General features: G+C 46.0%; 1 protein-coding gene across 1 annotated transcript in view; it reads right to left on the bottom strand.

Moving 5' to 3' along the window:
* Positions 1-3,725: 3,725 nt before the first annotated feature.
* The window catches only part of NFX1 (nuclear transcription factor, X-box binding 1), a 73,826-nt gene continuing 58,267 nt past the window's right edge, over positions 3,726-19,284 (bottom strand). Inside the window, exons 16-24 of the mRNA XM_037035722.1 lie at positions 17,585-17,812; positions 16,765-16,838; positions 15,623-15,724; positions 15,034-15,075; positions 8,950-9,048; positions 8,323-8,389; positions 7,050-7,195; positions 6,265-6,369; positions 3,726-5,031 (exon numbers count right to left, since the gene is read on the bottom strand). Coding sequence (XP_036891617.1) covers positions 4,959-5,031; positions 6,265-6,369; positions 7,050-7,195; positions 8,323-8,389; positions 8,950-9,048; positions 15,034-15,075; positions 15,623-15,724; positions 16,765-16,838; positions 17,585-17,812 — 936 coding nt within the window. The 3' untranslated portion in view covers positions 3,726-4,958. The remainder of the gene's footprint in view (positions 5,032-6,264; positions 6,370-7,049; positions 7,196-8,322; positions 8,390-8,949; positions 9,049-15,033; positions 15,076-15,622; positions 15,725-16,764; positions 16,839-17,584; positions 17,813-19,284) is intronic.

Below are 19,284 nucleotides of genomic sequence, written 5' to 3'. Positions count from 1 at the left end.
TAGTCCTTGGACCTTTTCTCTTCCATCACCTGCAGCCCAATACGGTTTCACCAGCCGCCAAACACCACTCTATTCCAACAGCTCCCCAAACTAGATTTCCATTCCAATTCTGTTTCCGGACTTCGGACTCCCATGTACAACCACCTGGATAGATTTTCACACCCCCCCCCCAAGCCTGCTTTTCCCACACTCCTGTCTCAGCAAATGGCCGATTCATCCTCCCATTGCTCAGGCCAAAAACTCTGTAGTCATCCCTGACTCCTCTCTCTCTCACACCCTACATTGCAGCTGTCAGCAAATCCTATAGGTGTTAACCTGCAAAACGTACCTGGAACCCAACCACTTCTCACCCCTCCGGTGTGAGTCACTGTCGCCTCTGTCTTGGAGTGTAGCAGTGGTTTTCTGGCTGGCCTCCCAGCCTCTCCCCTTGCTCTGAATCAGCTCTACAGCTGCTGGAGTGATCCTTTCAGAAAATGAGCTATCGCTTAACATTCACTCCTCTGCCTTTAAGCCTTCCAGCAGCCTCAAGGCCCCTGCTACTCTCCCCCTTTGTCTTTCTCCTGAGGCCTGATGGCTCTGTTTCTCCTTCAAGGTGTGTGGAACGTTTCCTCCATTGAGCCTTTGCCGTGGCTGTTCCCTGACTGGACGTTCTTCCTTCAGATACCTGCGCGTTTGTGCTTCCCCTCCCTGTGCTTACACTGTATCAACTAGCAGAGAAAGTGTTTAAAAAAATGAAAAGGTGATAGATACATTTAAAAGATAATGGTCATGAACACTTCTTTAAATTAAATTTACACTCTTAAAAGTATATACTCCCTAACCCCAGCCCTAGGCTTCCTGTTTCAGGATACCTACTGCCCCCTTGTGGCCATTCACCTGTGGGGGCTGCTGGTGTTCTATGAATTGGTAGAGCATGAACTTTCCTACTTATTTTGACTTCGTGGGCCATGCAATCCCAGGGACTCCAGTGTGAGCTCCGTGAGTTGCTGCTGCTCTGACCGTGTAGTAGAGGGAACACAGGTTTTGAGTGAGACCTAGTAAGAGTATCAGATCCCCAGTTGTTAAGTGAATGATCTTGGATTAGGGACCTAACCTCCAACCACGAGCTTCCCCACTAGTGAAGTGGGGGTAATAACTGCTTCCTGGGGCTCTGAGGAGTGAAAGATGAGCACAGTGTGTGGCACGCACTAAGAGGTCAGATGAGATACTTGGGAAAGAGTGGGCACACGGGGACTTCTGACTCCTTCACCCACATGGCAAGCTCAGGGTGGGTGAGGGTGGAGTAGGGGGGTGGTGACTGAAAGCTCCACCCCCTATCAGAGCAACTCCAAGACAGCTGTCCCTTTCCCCTAAATGAGCTACCTCCCTGAGAGAGTTCTGGGACAGGCTCCAGAGGCCTGACTGTGCTACCCCCTCAATGGTTCAGGGCAGCGCACCAGCAGACACTATTACCCATTAACAGACAGGAGAGCAATAGCCAGACACCGGAAGCAAACTGCACAGTCACAGAAAGAGCTGAGGCAGCATTGGGAGTATGCCAGCAGTTCAGCTGGGTTCTCTGCACCCAGGTCTGAGGAGGCTGTGTGTGCAGCATGAAGCCTGGGGTCAGGACATCCTGGGCCCTCGGACGGACACCCAAGCAATTGTTTGGGGAAGACGGTGCACCTTATCCTGAGGATGCAGGCCTCTCCTGGCCTAGGGCAGCTCTAGATTGGGAACCCAAGGCCTGGATGCCAGTCCCGGCTTGGCACACGTGAATGTGACTCCATGGAGCCTTGTTCCTTGTTTGGGCCTTCGTAGACTGGGGTTGGATTGGCTTAGGGAATGCTTCTGGGAACTGTGAGCTCGAACAACCATGACAGGTATTTGTGCTGAGGGCACGTGGTAAGTTTGGGAGAATTTGCCCGATGGGTGTGACAGATGGCAGGTCTGAGGTGAAGCTCTAGCCCAGTGTTGGAAGAGGTGGCATGGCAGCAGGTCCTCCCCACACCTAAATCTCAACGCCTTCTGTGTGAGCACCTGCCCCGCCCCCCTCACATGCCCCAGGCCTGTCCAGGACACTGCCCAGAGCCACTTCACACAGACCTGCAACCTAGAGGGCTACCTTCATCTTCAGTCCCGCACACAGCCCTCCTCTGCAGGCCAGGCTGGCACCACTGTTGAGCCACCCCTGTCAGAGGTAATTCCAGAGGTGAGAACTTGGTCTCTGGAAAGCTCTGACCCCACAAACTCCTGCTGAAAAGTGTGGGGCTGGAATGCGGAGTGAAGATACCACCTGATCCTTGGTGGGCAACAAACTGGAGTCCTGGTGCCCACGGCTCCCTCCATGTATGGGGTAGAGGGGGAGGGGTATCTTTCCTTTAGTCCACATTCACACAGAGCCTTGTTCAGGGCCACTGCTCACTGGAGAATGAGAAGCAGCTTCCTTCTGCTGAGGGGGGTCTGAGGTCCCCTTGATGATGAGGGGGTGGCTCGCTCTCTGCTGATCCCTGGCACCCTAGCCCACCTCCTGATTTCCTGAAATCTCTTCCCTCTTTGCAGTAACAACTCCCACCACCCTCATCCTCTTCCTTGGGTCTCTCCCAGTTCTTGGCTAGGCCTCTTACCTGTTAGTCCTCCAGTTCCCGGGCAACCTAAGTCCACAGCCACACGCAGCCTGCTGCTGTTTCGTGCAACCCACAAGCTAAGAATAGTTTTCACATTTTTAAAAGGTTTGGCAAAATAAAAAGTTTTTTGTGATGTAAAAACTACATGAAATTCTGAATCCAGCGTCTATAAAATTGTTATTAGAACAGAGTCATGCTCACTCAATTGTGTATTATCTACGGCTGCTTCCACACTACACTGGCAGTTGGTTGCTGCAACAGATTCACAAAGCTTGAAATACTACCTGGCTCCTTACAGGAAAGTTTGCTGGCTCCTGCTCTAGGTCGTACATCCGGGCCAGCCACTCTCGGTTTAAGATCCTTCAGCGGCTCTCAAGCTGACCTGTCTACCTCTCCAGCTTCATCCCTTGTCCTTCTAGCTGTCTGTTCCCTCTGAAGACCCCTTCCTTCCTCATACCCACCACAAACCATACCCCCAGGCTTGTCTCACACGCTGTACCTTCACGTGGCATGCCTCTTGCCTCCAAATAGCAGCCTGCTGTCTCCAGACTCAGCTCAAATGTTTCCTCCTGTTGCCCTTCCCCAAGCACCAGCTAACCCGGTCCTTGTACACCTCTTCAGCTTTTAACAGGACTAATGACCTCTTTGTGCCGGACCAACCAGTTCCCTACTGGACCAGTAACTAAAAAGCAGGCCACATCTGCTCCCTACTGCCCAGCCCCAGTACAAGGCTGGTGCTAAGGCGGCACACAAGCCTTCACCTGAAGAGGACTGCTTAGCATTCTAACCTTTTACTTGGCTAGTATCATGGAGAAAAACGATGCTTGCATATTTTCCAGATATCAAGTATAATTTTTACAAACTTCAACACCTATGATAGATCAGGCACCCCTACGTGTTACTCATTTAATCCTCACCACCACCCTGGGGAGGCAGTTTGATAACCTCCATTCCAAGTGGCAGAGCTGGAACCTCGAGTCAGGTTTCCTGCCTCCTGCTGACTCCGAGATGTTCTCAGTGTACAGTCCACCCACTGAACCACTGACTGAGGGAAGTAACAGATGCATGTGGGCCTCTTAGCCCCTGTGCTGAATGGGCCCAGACAAGGTGGCTTTGTGGTTCATCTGCTCCCTCCGGTTGTTTATTCCATTGCCGTATCCGATGCCTTTCAAGGAGGATTGTCTGGGCCAGGACCACAGGGTGGCCCTACTCTATGAAAATTAAGTGCGGGTTTTGTGAAGTAATTTCTCAAATCTCCTGCTACTCTGGGGCTTGGGGCTTGTTCTGGAGCAGAAGGAAGTTGCTGGAAGTTTGGCCCCCGTGCTGGAGGGGTGCCAATGCAGAGGGCCAAACTAATGTAACCAGTGATGCACCTGCCTTAAAGAAGCCTGAAGAATGCCTCCAGTGGGTTGCTGAGATAAGCACTGGGCTGGCCACATGCTTTGTCCACTATTCAAACAGAAGCCCAGCACTGCTGCAGGCCTGGGAGAGAGCAACACAGGGAAGGTAAGTTTACCTGAGACTCTTTCTCAACCAGAGAGAAGGTGCTGGGGCTACACTGGTCACACCTAGAGGCCACAGTGTAAACCTGGCATGTGGAGCTTGCTCTATGTCCTTTCCCACCATGACGGATGGCTAAAGTGACTGTCACCTGACAGGCTCTGTGACGTGGCACCAGGTGCTCCGTGGACTCCAGAAAATGGAATTCTGTAAAGCCACCCAACCCTCTGCTAGGTCTAGAACTAACGGTGCTGAGAACCACTAAAGTAGTTCAGCCAGACAGGTCTATGAGAGGTTTTGGCAAAAGACTCAGGTAAGATAGCTGGGTTCCACGCAACACGTGTGATGCCAGATATGGTGTACCAATTCGACATTTGGTATTTCAGACTGAGAGGTTTGCTTGTGCCTTTCCAAAGACTGTGATCAGTCTGGATTAGGAGAGGGAGGTGGATCTGATGTGGCATTTTCAGGAGGAAGGGTAACTGGGACAGCTGACGCTATGACCAAGTGCCATAAAGCCAGTTTCAGGAGAAAATTCTGGTTTGTCCAAACCAAGTCCAATGTTCCCCTACACCTCCAAGCAATCACAGGGAGAGCGTGAGGAGCCTATGCAAATACACGACTGAGTTACCAGTGACCATGCAGTCATCACCCAGCCGCACAGAGACTCTTCGTATAGAGAGGGACTAGAGGACGGGATTTCTGACACACTCATGCCTTGGACACATCGATATAAGAAGCATGTGAGGCCGTGAGTCCACCAGGAAGTTGGGAACAAGCATGATTTATCTGCTGGCAAACGAGTCTCCACCACAGCTAATCATTCTTTCATCTAAATGCATCTTGAGCTTCTCAGTCCTGGACATCAAAGTAGTCAATTACAGGCTCCTTGGTTATTTTCTGTAAGTTATTGCTCCCAGGATTCCTGAAAAGCAAAGAAAAAATGATCTATCTTTTCTTTTTGTGGTAAACAGACTCATGTCTTTAGAAAGTTCAGGATTGGCTGACTGTCATTTATGAAGCTTTGATAAGGTAGTGGGGTCTGCATGAGCTGAGAACTGCTGAAATTTGGTGATGGGCACACAGGGGTTCACTATATTAGTATTATTTTCTTTACTCCAAATACTTTCCACAATACAGCTTCAAACAAAAATAAAGCAAGCAAAGGGGAAAAAAGACCGCATGGCATAAACAGGCTGATGACTACACATGGTTATGTTCGGGTGGTACTGGACACTCCACCCATTTCCCAGACCACTGTCCATGCAGACAGGCAACCTGCGCCGACTGAAGTCCAGGCTGCCTGCTTCCCAGGGATGATCGGGGTCGACACCCGGGGACTAAACGGCCTTGACGCTCCTGCTGGAGCTGTGTCCAGTGGGCAACACTGCACTGCTCTATCTGGTCCCAGGGGAACACCAATTGCTATGACCTTCACGGTGACCCTGTAAACTGCCCTACCTGTCCTCCCAGGGGTTTTGTGTAGGGAGAACTGTCAGGCCTTCTGCATGGAGGGCCACAACAGGAGCAGGGGCCCTGCCGTTTCAGAGCAGATTTCAGCAGTGCTGCTCCGTCACAGCAGGGCAGCCAGCTTCCCTCCTGGCAAGGGAGAGGTGGGGAAGGAGGGTCGGTGCTCCTTCCCTGCCCTTGCCTGAGAAAACGCCTGGCAGGCGTGCTGCTGCCTGCCAATGTGGTTTCTCTTCTCTTTAAACCATGAATACATGTGTTTGTTGTGAAAATGATATGGAAGTACAAATCATATGGAAGTACAACAAAACATGAAAGTCCCCCTCTTCACTGCCAAATCCCCCTCCAATCCCACTTTCATCCAGAGTAACTGTTGTGAACCACAAGAGGCTTCTAAATCAGTTGGTGTGACCAGCTGATCCCACTCCCCAGGGACTCCATCTACACCACGGATACTACGTCCAGGGACTGCTCTCCCCCGAGAGTGAGTGAGTGGGCATAACAAGCATCAAACTGGGACCCCACTGGCATGACAAATGTGTCTGACGCCCAGTCAAACCTTATATATTTGAGCACGGTCCCCTAAGGCTGGCTGCAGAAGGCTACAATGGCTGGTGCAGCCTAACAGTTCAGACCTGCCGGCTGCTCTGAACAAACAGGGCCCCTTGGACAGCAGCTGAAGAATCCTTACTTGTCTGACGGTTGTCTGTGATGAGGAATAGGTGGTGGAGGCCGTGACTGCATTTCCTTTTCAAGTACCCCTGTCAGCGTGGTAGGAGGACAAATGGACTTCCCCCTGATAAAAGTCAGAACACGAAACACGGAAAAGAGAATTGTTGTGGACACAGGCAGAGAGCTGGAAATCCGTTTGTGACTCCAGCACTATGATGCTACTGAGTACTCACTCTCTTGACATGACCTGTCTCTGCTTGGGCACAGTCCCCTTCGTTTAGCCTTCATCCCCGTCACTCAGCTCTGCTGGGACCATTACCTGCTTTTTCTCACACACGTGTTTTCTTCGTTGAGGAGTTCTCGCTATTCTCTCAGATTCTGATGGTGATCCTAGGTCCTCCCTGCCCCTCCTGTCTCTCAAGTTACCGTCCCAGTTTCCTCTGAAGGCAAACACTGCTTATAGGGGATGCCTTGAGTCACAGTTTAGCATTCTTTGTTTCCATCAGGCCAGAACAGAAGGGCAAGAGCGACAGGCTCAATGGGCAGGCGCCCGACCCGTGCCCTCAGGGTCTGTTCCCTCAGCCCCAGGAATGCTGCCCATGACTGATGTGAATCTGAGCAGATGAGAGGCTGTGCAGTCTGGTGTGGACCTTCCGATCATCTCAGAATGGCTGTCCCAGAAGCTGATTTTCCAACTATTTTTCTAGTAGAGGAAGTAGGGAAAGCGAATATTGACAGATTCTGCTCCCTGGGTCCAGTCTGCACCACCACGCAGTCCCTCCTGCGATGGCGAGATCAACCCACCTGACTGCAGTGACCACAACGTTGCGCTTCGGTTCACTGTCATAGCTCACGCTCTCCAGGCCATACACCTGGGCCAGGTCGTGGATGATCCGGCGGTGGTCTCTGTTCATGGGAGGGAAGAAGTGGCTCTTCTTACTATTCTTTCCCTGTATGAAGGGAAAAGAGAATGATTGATAAAATCACCTTGAAAAGAGCATATGCTTACAAAGGCCCTTTCCCCAACCACAAAAGCCTGGGTCAGGAAGAGGTGACTGAGTGTTAGAGGCCTCCCGTGAACCGCACTTCACTGACTGGCAAGCAAGCTGAGCGGTTTGGGAGAATGGGGGCTGCTGCACTTCACCTGCTTGTGAGCCACACTGAGGCAGCTGGCCAGGGTTAGGGACAAAGGGTAAACGAACTACGACTGACACTGACAGTGAGTGGTTCCTCCTGAGGGGGCTGTAAGTGAGAGTCCCAAGAAATGACTCATTTTAAGACTTATAAAACAAGAAAACCTCGCTTCCCATAAAAGCAGGTTCTGCCCTAAAAATGAATGTGCAAAATACAGACACACAGTCAGAAAAACACATTTGCTCAGGTTTCCTAATTAGGAGAGAAACAGTGATTCTGTCTGTTCCTTTGGGTTAGTGTCCTGCTGGGAACAAAGGGAGGAAGGGAAGGGGCAAGACAGATGGTGGGAAGGAAACCTTTCATCACTAGGAAGCCGAAGCAGCAGCTCATCCTCACCCAAGTCCCTGCTGAATGAAGGGGGAGCCACTGTGCGGCCGGCTGCTTCTGACCACAAGGCTTGTTTTGTTTAAAGCTACTCCTCAGCCGCACCGCTGCCTCCGGGGCACGGGCCCCACTCTCTCGTTGAGAACGCTGAAGGAGTCTGTGCCACTGCCCTTCAAGTCTAGTCACTGACCTTTTAAACATTACCCCAGGGCAGTGTGTCCTGTTACACAAAGCCCTTCAGAGATCGAGGTCCCAGCATGTCTCCTAATTATTTCACACATTCTTTCTGCTATCACTATTGAAACCCCTCACCCGAGTTCTTCGCCCATTCTCAGGCACTGAGCTAGGATTTTTACTTCCATGTAATTTGACTACAGATAGCTTTCCCAAACCAGGACAGGGCTTCTGTGGATAGTATTAAGGCTAGGCTTTGGGGAAATACAAGGGTCCTCAACAAGAACTTTTTCCTACAATTACTCTATACCACCAGTGTTCTGGGAACTGATTTTTTATTAAGCTGGCCTTAGAGACATGTCCAATTGGGTGTTTTGACTTCAACCTTGTTTACGGCTTCCACAAGGGCTTCCATTTCCTTCTCAACGTCACCGACAAACTTTAAGTCCTTCCTGAAATGAGAAATCGCTACAGTTAACTTCATGTGTTCCTGCTCTTTGCAAATCCCTCCTGCCCACCCCCCCTGCCCGTGAAGTGCAGGCAGTGGACGATGTGGGCAGGAAAACTGCAGAGGTCAGGAACTGTCAGAGAACAGAATACTGACCATGCCTGAACAAAGAAAGAGAAAACAAATATGAGAAAGGACAACATGGAAGGAGAAGCAGCCACTGGGGGGCCAGGAGACAGGTGGACAATAAGGACTGTTACTGCCCAAGTGAGGACCCATGTGATTGAGACCTGGGTGGACAGAGGCAGGATTCGGCCAGAGAATCTAGGCTAGTCCGGCCCCAGGGAGGCCCAAACTCCTACCATAGGGGCCCTCAAGTTCAGTTCTTCATGGGAATAGTTCTGAGAAACTGAGAGAAGGGTTTTTCATTAAACATCATGTGACTTCTTGTAATAGATACATACTCTTCGACTGGGTGAATCGTAGAGTACGTATTAGTTACATCTTAAAAGACTAAACATGCTTATAAGCTACAACTAGGAAACTAGGTAATAAGTTACATACCTGGCATCTTCTTTCAAACTGTCACTGAATTTTGATGCTGAAGAACGTACATTGAAAGGATCAGAATCATCGCTGATATGAAAGGCCTCTGCTAACCGCCTGAAAGTAAGAGAGAGGTATATAAATAAAAGGAAAAGGGGAGAAGGAAAACTCTTATAATAACAGAGGGCTCACCACGTCCTAAGTTCTCTTTTTAAAAATCTTCATTCAAGGATATGTTTATTGATTAGAGAGAGAGAGAAAAACATTGATTGGCTGCTTCCCATATGCACCCCAACTGGGGCCTTAAACTACAACCAAGGTATGTGCCGGGAATTGAACCCATAACCTTTTGGTGTACAGGACAACACTCCGCCCAACTGAACCACCCAGCCAGGGCATGTCCTAAGTTATTTATACTTAATGACCTCATTTCGGTAAACCTGATTTGGCACTCTGATTATTAAGGAAAGAATAACAACGTGAGACAAGATATGGTATTGTCTTTATAGAAGAAAATAAACAAGACAGGTCTACATGAGTCTGAGCAAGCCACAGGCTGACACTGGGGCCTTGGATTTTTCAGTGTAGGGCAGGCTGGGGGACTGAGAGCACTGGAAATGGTCAATGAGAAACGACATTCTCTGAGGTGTCACCTAAACATCAGATACAGAGAGGAGACCTATAAATATTAAAATTAGTATCATGCCTTGGCTGGGGGGCTCAGTTGGTTGGAGTGTTGTCCTGTACACCAAACGAGTTGTGGGTTCGATTTCTGGTCAGGGTATACACCTAGGTTTTGGGTCTGATCCCTGGTCACAGTGCATGCAGGAGGCAACAGATCAATGTTTCTCTCTCACGTCAATGAGTCTCAAATCAATAAACATATCCCAAGTAAGAATTAAAAATATAAGTAAATAAAAATTATATCACATTATAGAAAGTCTGGAAAATAAAGAATTTCATGAGCAACACTAAGCAGTGCACTTTAGGACATTTCCTTTCAGATTTTCCCCTCTATAAATACACTGTAATCAGTGTATATAAAACTTTGCATCTTCTCCTCCCCATCATTACATGATTAGCATTTCTCATATTACTATTTGATTTTCACACATACTCTGTGTGTGAAAATAGCTGCATAATAGCAGCTATGAGCTGCATAATCCTCTAACTATGTATATGCCACAATTTACCTGAACATTCCTCATTTAGGTTTCTTTAACAGTTCTCCAGTTTCTCACTATTATAAGTGACACAATTAATGCCTTTGAGCAAAAGGTTTTAAGATTATTTCTCTGGAAAATGTTTCCAGGTGTGGGACTACCTGGCTAAATGGCATGCGCCACAGACCCTTGGTCACCATGGTCTAAGTGGTGGCCACCGCTGCCCATCTGTGTTTTGACGGACAGTGGATGAATTTTACGGTACTGCACCAACACCCAGTTAATGTCTTACTTTCCTTTTTTTAAAGATAGATAAAATCTGGCTTAGCACTTAGTGCAATTTTCATTTGCACTGAGACAGGGGTCTCTTGCAAGTTTAATGCACATAACAATCTGTTTACTGTTGCTAGACTTTCCAATTTTTCAAGAAAAGCTTAATTTTCAAATTTTCAAGAGAATTCCCAGGGGGAAATTTTTTTGATTAGTCAGCCACTGATTCAAATTTAAACACCAATAATATACATCTGTGGTAAAATCTGGTTTGCCAGTTTTTCATCTGCAGTGAAGTATATATACTACAACTTCAGATGGCATTTTTCTTTTAGATTTGCATTTCTTCCTTTCCTCTTAGGTATTTAAGAAAGAATATATAGTAAGAGTCATTATGTCATTGCTCTAAGACTGAGGAGAAATTCAAAAGCCTTTCAGAAAGAGAGAGCCAGTTTTAATCAATATTACAGGTACTGAGCACCTACTGTGTGCTAGGCTTGTGCCAAGAGCTTTCTGTTTCATCCTTAGTTTCTATATTTTAATTCTCACAACTCTGGGAAGTAGGTACTATTATTGTCACCATTTCTATAGTTTTTGGCGTTTTTGTTTTTTTTTTTAAGATTATTTATTTATTTATTTAACTTTAGAGGGGAAGGAGAGGGAGAGAAACATCAATGTATGGTTGCCTTTTGTGCATCCCCTGCTGGGAGTTGGCCTGCAGGGAACCAGCCTGCAACCCAGGCATGTGCCCTGACTGGGAATCAAACCACGATCCTCTGGTTCGCAGGCCCGCACTCAATCCACTGAGCTACACCAGCCAGGGCAGTTTTTGGCGTTTTTTTAATCTTGCGGGGAGAGGAGATAAGATGGGAAGGAGGGAGGGAAAGAAAAACACTGATTTGTTGTTCCACTTACTGATGCATTTATTGGTTGCTTCTTGTATGTGCCCTGACTGGGATTGAACTTGCAACCTTGGTACACTGGGTCCATGCTATAAACAACTGAGCTGCTTGGCCAGGCCTCACAACTCTTAAAGAAAATCAAAGCTTAGAGAGGATGTGTGACTTGCCTAAGCTCACACAGCTACGTTGTGATTTGTGAAGCGAGACTTCAAATCCAGGCAATCTGACTCTAGAGCTCTGAGGCTCTACCTACAATAAAATACTGTCTCTCTTCGATTCCCAGTCAGGGCACATGCCCAGGCTGCAGGTCAGTTCCTGGCAGGGCCCAGTTCCCGGCAAGGGAGGCATGAGAGGCAACCATACATTGATGTTTCTCTCCCTCTCTCCTTCCCTTCCCCTCTAAAGACAAATAAATAAAATATTTAAAAAAAAAATACTGTCTCTCAATCTACGTGAAGGTGATCTCCATGTTTTTGGATGCCTTCTGTGTTTTCACTACAGCATTTCTGAATACTCAGGACTCTTAGTTCACATTTTGTAGCTGAGAACACTGTGACTGGTGGTTCTTAAAGGGCAAGAGTTTTGAACAGCAGTTATTACAAAGTTACTACAGGGGCCAAACCAAGGGAAATTTGGGCAATGCTATCATATTACCATCATATTACCTTCTACACATATAGCCACTTAAAGAGATACTGTTAACAACTGTTGAAATCTCAACTTCAACATAAAACAGAACTACACTCCGTCTGCATTTCTTTAACTTTTCATCTTGAAAAATTTTCAGTTATAAGATTATAATAAACTCCTATATACCCTTCACCTAAATGCTCCAATTATTAACATTTTTACAGGGCTATCCTTTTTAATCAATCTTTGTTGGAACCAGAAAGACTACTAGTCATTGAATAAATGCTGATTAATCTGATAAGAAGTATCCAGCAAATATTATTTACTGGTAAAATATTTAAAGCTTTCCCTATGAGATTGGGGATAAGTCAGGAATATCTATCATCACCACCTTCCAATCAACATTTTACTGGAGGCCCTAGCCAGTGCAATGAGGCAAGAAAAAAAAAGTTAAAAATTGGAAAGAAATAAAAGTATAATCATTGTAATAAAACTAGTATTACTAGAAGAGGACATGACTGTATACATGCAAAATCTAAAAGAAGTTATAAACTATTAGAAATAAATAAATCTATGGGCCACCTGGACTGCATACCTCCAACCTTGGATGCTCCCCAGCGCTCCAGCTGTACCACCCTAACCCTCCTCCAGTGATGCGGCAGCCCTTGGGTCCAGTGGATGCGGGCCCTGTCAGGGAACTGTGCTTCCACAATGCCACAGGCACTATGGCCCCCCCCCCCCATGTGTGAGGCAGGGGAGGCCCTACAACCAGCTCTGGATGTGAGTAATGTGCCTGATGCTGAGGTACATGTGGGAACCTGGCTGGGGGCTGATTTTCTGTTGTCTCTGGGCCCACACACTTACACCTCAGTGACTTACAAAGGCAAAGCAAAGGCAGAGCTCTGGGGACCCAGCCACCATGGTGGCATGTGCAGAGTCCCCAAGAAGACTGGGTTCCCAACTGATGATACCAGCCTTAGTATCTAATGTAAGCGGTCCACCTCACAGGTGATGTGTGAGCCAAATCAATGCATAAAGGCTGTCCCTCAATCATAATAAACCCCATTCAGAGTTCAAAAAAAGGACAAAAGAAAGAAGTAAATTTAGTAAGGTTGTGAGTCCAGGGCAACAAACATTAACTATACTTCAAAGTGATCTGTAAATAAAATACCATCTCACTCAAAATCCTGGCAGGTTTTTTTGGGGGTAGATGTTGATGAGCTAATTCTAAAATTTAAGTGGAAATGCAAAAGGCCAAGAATAGCTAAGACAATCTTGAAGAAACATGTTTGAAGAGATATACTTAGCAGACATTAAGACTTGTTATATTTGGCCCTGGCTGGTGTGGTTCAGTGGATTGAGTGCTGGCCTGCAAACTGAAAGGTCGCCAGTTTGACTCCTAGTAAAGGCACAGGCCTGAGTTGCAGGCTAGGTGACCAGCTGGGGGTGTGCAAGAGGCAATTGATGGATGTAGCTCTCACACATTAATGTTTCCCTTCCTCTCCTTCTCCCTCCCTTCCCCTCTCTCTTAAAAAAAAAGACGTTATAATTGCACAATAACTATGATGGTATGACATTAGCGCAATGGAACAGAATGAGCTCAGAAACAGACCCACATATAGGTGGCATTACAGAGCACCGAACAAAAGGACATCTTGATAAATGGCACTGGCCAAATGAGGATTTATACGGGAAAACACTGAATCACGAACTGTCCTTATCCTATGCTCAAAAAAAAATCAGTCCAGGTCAACTGTAGATCTAAATGTGAAAGGTAAAATAATTTTGCTTCTAGACAATAATGCAGAATGACATCATGACCTCAGAGAGACAAGTATTTCTTAAACAGGACATAAAAGGCACTACTCACTAAGGAAAAGAATGATAACCTGGACTACCTTAAAATCAGAAACTTCTGTTTATCAAGACATGAAGAGAGTGAAAAGTTAAAGGAACAAAGTATGAGAAAATACAATATTTAAAACCAACGAAGGACTCACATCCAAAATATATAAGAACTCCTACTAATTAATATGAAAAAAACAGACAACACAATTAAAAAATATACAAAAGATGATATACCCAAATGGCCATTACACATACAAAAAAGTGCTCAACTTCACTTCATCAGGTAAATATGAGTGAAAAGCTCACTAACATCTATGAGAATGGACTAAAATGAAAAAAGACTGATGTTTCCAAGTGCTAACAAAAATGCAGAGCAGTGAGAATGATGGCCCTGCCGGTTAGAGTGTAATCCGGTACAACCACTTTGGACACGGTGTGCAGAACTGACTGAAGCTGAACACAGGCATGTCCTCCTAATAAGCAATTCTACTCCTAAGTTTATAGCCAATGGAAATGAATACATATATACAGCAAAGCAAATATAAGAATGTTCTTACAGAGCATTATTTGTAATAGCCCAGATTAATTAATGTCTATTAATCATAGAAAAGAGAAACAGATTATGATACGTTACAATACGTGGGAATAAAAATGAACAAGGTGCTGCTAACTTGCCACAACAGGAATGAGCGTCACGAAAGTAAGGAAAGCAGCCAGGCAAAACTAATACAAACTATATGATTTCATCACTTATAGAAAGTTCAAAAACAGGCAATGCTAATCTAAAGTGTGAGAAGTCAGGATAGAGGTTATACCTTTGTGGAGTACAATAGAGGGTTCTGGTAATTTTCCATTTCTTGACCTGGTGCAGCTTATAACAACACTGTATTTACTTTGTGATGACTCACTGATCGGTTTACTTCTGATGTATATGTATGTCACACTTCAACATAAAAGCTCATTAAAAAATTTTAAGCCTCTTATCTCCAGTGGAATCAGGAAGTCTTAGTCATGAGTAAGTATGCTGTGGCATGTGATGTTTACGCCATGCCCAAACCACAGAAGCTCGTGTTTCAGAAATATGTTGAATCATGTTAAGTGGTTTATCCTTGGACACTTCAATTCTTGATGATCACATTTCTCTTGCTCTCCAATAGCAGCAAAAGACTCAGAGCAGATGCCGAGTCTGCTCTGCAGACTGCTTATGAGTGACTGCGTACAGGGGCTCCCTTCCCCTAGCTTCACCGAGTTCAAGGACAGTTAGATAAACAGCGGCTGACACGACTTACTTTTTCCTTTCCAAGGCTGAACACTCCTCATCACACTCCAGCCTTGAGAAGCAAATGAAAATAAAGTCAGGGCATGGTTCTCACAGTTTCTATTCAGCAATAAGTTCTTAGTCAGTCAACCTGGAACAGAGCAGTCTCTAGGCCAGAGGATGGCTGGATGAGGTCCCTCCCAAGGTGGACAAGCCTTTGGGCTGTCAAAGTCTAGGAATCCTTTAAGGGCCTCAGAGTGTCCCCTGCCTGCACAGCCCCCCGAATGCTTGCAGTGTCCCTCTAACAGCCCCACTTCCCCATGTTGACATAACTACCACTCTGGTTGTTTTCCAGTGGGTCAGGCTGGACACATCTACGCCTCTGCTTCCTCTGGCTACTGGCTAGAATGAGGCCTGGGAAAGTCTCCTCTAGTTTCAGCTACACCCTGAGTAGGATTCCTTGGACTGGATTGGGTGTGACTCAATATCAAATATCTGTTAAACACCTACTCTGTACACAAGGCTTTACAGTGGGAAACTGAAATAAATGAAATGTTCCTGCCCTTTGGAAATTAAGCCTAACAGGAGAAAGAAGGCATAATCGCACATTTAAAAGTTACCTGGCTTGGTGAATTTCCTTCTTGGTAATTAACTTGCTGATCTCTACTGAATCTCCAAGATGCATGTCTGTTATTTTAGAGGCCATGGAAATAGCAGCTCTTCTAAAGTGTTTAAAAAAAAAAGGAAGAAAAGGCATTGCAGTTTCACAAGAACCTCTTCATACTAGGCACACAGAAGACTCCTCTCAAGGCGTATCTACCATTCAACACTTTGTGTGGCTTGAAAGCCCATCTATTACAACTCACACATTAATGTCACATCTCCGCATTTAGATTCTAGGCAGCCAGTTCCACAGGAAGGGAAGAGGCAATCCACTCCTCAGTGCCTCCCTGCACACCCAGGCCGATGCCTGGCACCCTGGGACACTCAAACACACACACTCTGATGCCTGCATACTCCTGAAGTTGTAGCTCCGTGGCACATCTCACATCCAATCAGATATACACAACCAACCATCCCTAACACCTCCACCTCTGTACTCGGATTCCTGTACGAACACACAGGTCCCAAAATTTCAGGAGGCTGCAAAGACAGTCAGAAACCCCACCCCAGGGGAAGAGCACAGGACTTGGTCCTATCTGTGCCACCACAAGTAGTAAAGCATTAAAGCAATTCATGCAACTTCAGGACACCTTCTGTGTGATCTCATGGTATAATAAGACCAAAAGGGAAAGAGAGAGGAAGGAGTAGGAGAAGTAAATAGGTTACTTTACAAATTAAAGTTCAGAAAGGAATGGTACATAGAGCAGTATCATTGCTTTTAACTGGCAGTACCATTGTTTTTAACCACTGCATTTAAGAACTAAATTCAGGAAAATTTATTTTAAAAACTTCCCACCCTGGCTGGTGTGGCTAAGTGCACTGAGTGCCAGCCTGCAAACCAAAGGGTTACCAGTTCGATTTCCAGTCAGAGCACATACCCGGGTTGTGGGCCAGGTCCCCAGTAGGGGGTGCACAAGAGGCAACCACACATTGATGTTTCTCTCCCTCTCTTTCTCTATCCCTCCCCCTCTCTCTAAAAATAAATAAATAAAAATCTTTAAAAACTCCAACTTTTTCCAGAAGTCGCAAGAATCCTACAATAAACACATGTATACTCTTTGCCTAGATCCACCAATTGTTAACATTTAGTAGCACTAACCTTTGATAAGTACTGGATGCTTCAGAGCAAATCATGATTTCTTTTCTTCGTCCACATTCACAGTGCAGCTCAATCTGAAATAAGATTGACATGGAGCGACTTTCAGCATATGGAAACCATGAGAATAGACAACTTTCATTTTAAAAGCATCTTTCAAATCAAACCTTGGCATAAAACAGAGTGGCTGCCCTCCAGGATGAAGTTAACCACATACGCACACTAACTACTTAGTAGCTGACATGCCCCTTTCTGGGAACTACTCCAGTCCTTAATCCCACCTGAGGGGACAGGCCTAGAATGGAGTTTTTGCCACTGAACCAGAGGTACACATTTGACCCAGGACAAGCCAAGGCCTAACCAACTCTGCCTCATTCCATGGCTTTCACCTCCTCAGGGGGCCTTACTTAAGCCCTTAGGGGGCCAGGTTAGTCCCCTCCTCACATACTCTTGTAGCTCCCTATACAAGGGTCTAATACCCCTTCACGACACCATAGCCATAATGACCTGAGTAATTAATGAGTATCTGTCCCATCTAATTAAAGGGACCGCATGTCTCCTGTAAACTGGTATAGCCCCAGCACCCAGCACAACATTTTGCACAAAACAGACCCTCATATACTTAAAAGGTCATCTCAAGCTGGGCTGACAGGACCTATTCAATTTATTTCACCTTGCTCTTGTCAACTTAACTTGCAGTTAGTTCCCTGCAACCAAGACCTCTGATTAGGATGCATGCCCAGGCATTGCTGCAGGCAGTTCTGAACTCAGCAGCAGCCCCAGAATCACAGTCAACCTCCCACCTGGAGCCAGGAATACGCACGTTGGCTTTGCAAGCAGTCACAGGGCAGGGTGAGCTGAGGTGGCAGGGTGCCATACACGGGTGGCCACAGTCAGCTCTGGGAGTGGTGCAGGGCTGCTTGCAGGCCTCATCGAGACACTCTCCTTTGTGACAGAGTCTCTGACACTTGTGCATCCCACACGGTAGTGCAGCATTGCAGGGTAATCCGCAGGAGATATCAACCAGGTGACACGGGATGTTGCTGCGCAACTAGGAGAGACAGAAGTAATCAGATTCTCATCTCCATGTGGGATTTGGGGTGAGCGTTAACTTCCTAGCTAAACATTTCTAAACTTCCAAATAGAACACTTTTTTAAAGTTATTTTTACCTGAAAAAAATTAAGCTGATTTTCAGTGTGAAAGATTAGTTTCAAAATAAATCAAATCTGAACCTTATTTAATGCTTGTTAGGACCCAAAAAGATTTGTAGTAACAGACAAGTATGACTTAGGACATAAACTTCCCAAGGTGAGTAATGAGCACATGAAACCATATTTTTGGACTATAAGATGCACCCCCCCCCCCAATTTGGGAGGAACAATGGTGGTTAATGCTGCTGTTGTTCACATTTACATTGGTGAAATACGAATGTTATTTACGTTATTAAATATTTTACCACATTTTTTGCTTCAAAAATTTACCCTCTATTTTCCTCCTCTAAAACCTAGGTGAGTCTCATGGTCCGAAATATACAGTATTTAAAAATGCCAAGACCACCCTGGCTGGTGTGGCTCAGTGGACTGAGCACCAGCCTGAGAACTAGAAGGTCGTCGGTTAGAATCCCGATTGGGGCACGTGCCTGGGTTGAGGGCCAGGTCTCCAGTCGGGGCACTGCAAGAGGCAACCGATGGCTGTTTCTCTCCCTTTCTTTATCCCTCCCTTCCCTCTCTAAAAATAAATAAAGATAATCTTTTTTAAAAAAATATATTTTATTGATTATACCATTACAGTTGTTCTATTCCCCCCCTTCAATCCCCTCCACCCGCACCCTCCCTCCCCCACCATTCTCCCCCCCTTAGTTTATAACCACGTGTCTCAAGTTCTTTGGATTCTATATTTCCCCCACTATTCTCGCCCTCCCCCCTATCTATTTTCTACCTACCCTCTATGCTATTTTCTGTGCCTTCTCCCCCCTTCTCCCCCTCCCACCCCCCTATTTCTAACCCTCCACGTGTTCTTCATTTCTATGGTTCCACTCCTGATCTAGCTGTCCTCTTGGTTTGCTTTTGTTTTAGGTGTGGTTGTTAATAACTGTGTGTTTGCTGTCCTTTCACTGTTCATATTTTTCATCTTCTTTTTCTTATATAAGTCCCTTTAGCATTTCATATAATAAGGGCTTGGTAATGATGAACTCCTTGAACTTGACCTTATCTGAGAAGCACTTTATCTGTCCTTCCATTCTAAATGAAAGTTTTGCTGGATAAAGCAATCTTGGCTGTAGGTCTTTGGATTTCATGACTTGGAATACTTCTTTCCAGCCCCTTCTTGCCTGTAAGGTCTCTTTTGAGAAATCCGCTGACAGTCTGATGGGTACTCCTTTGTAGGTGACTGTCCCCTTATCCCTTGCTGCTTCTAGGATTCTCTCCTTCATTTTAGTCTTGGCTAATGTAATTATGATGTGCCTTGGTGTGTTCCTTCTTGGGTCCAACTTCTTTGGCACTCTCTGAGCTTCCTGGATTTCC

The sequence above is a fragment of the Sturnira hondurensis genome, unplaced genomic scaffold, assembly GCF_014824575.4.
Source record: "Sturnira hondurensis isolate 20B ecotype Veracruz unplaced genomic scaffold, ASM1482457v3 Scaffold0022566, whole genome shotgun sequence".
Taxonomy (NCBI): Eukaryota; Metazoa; Chordata; class Mammalia; order Chiroptera; family Phyllostomidae; genus Sturnira; species Sturnira hondurensis.
Note: the sequence above shows the minus strand (reverse complement) of the source record. Positions and strands in the feature narration are given on the sequence as shown.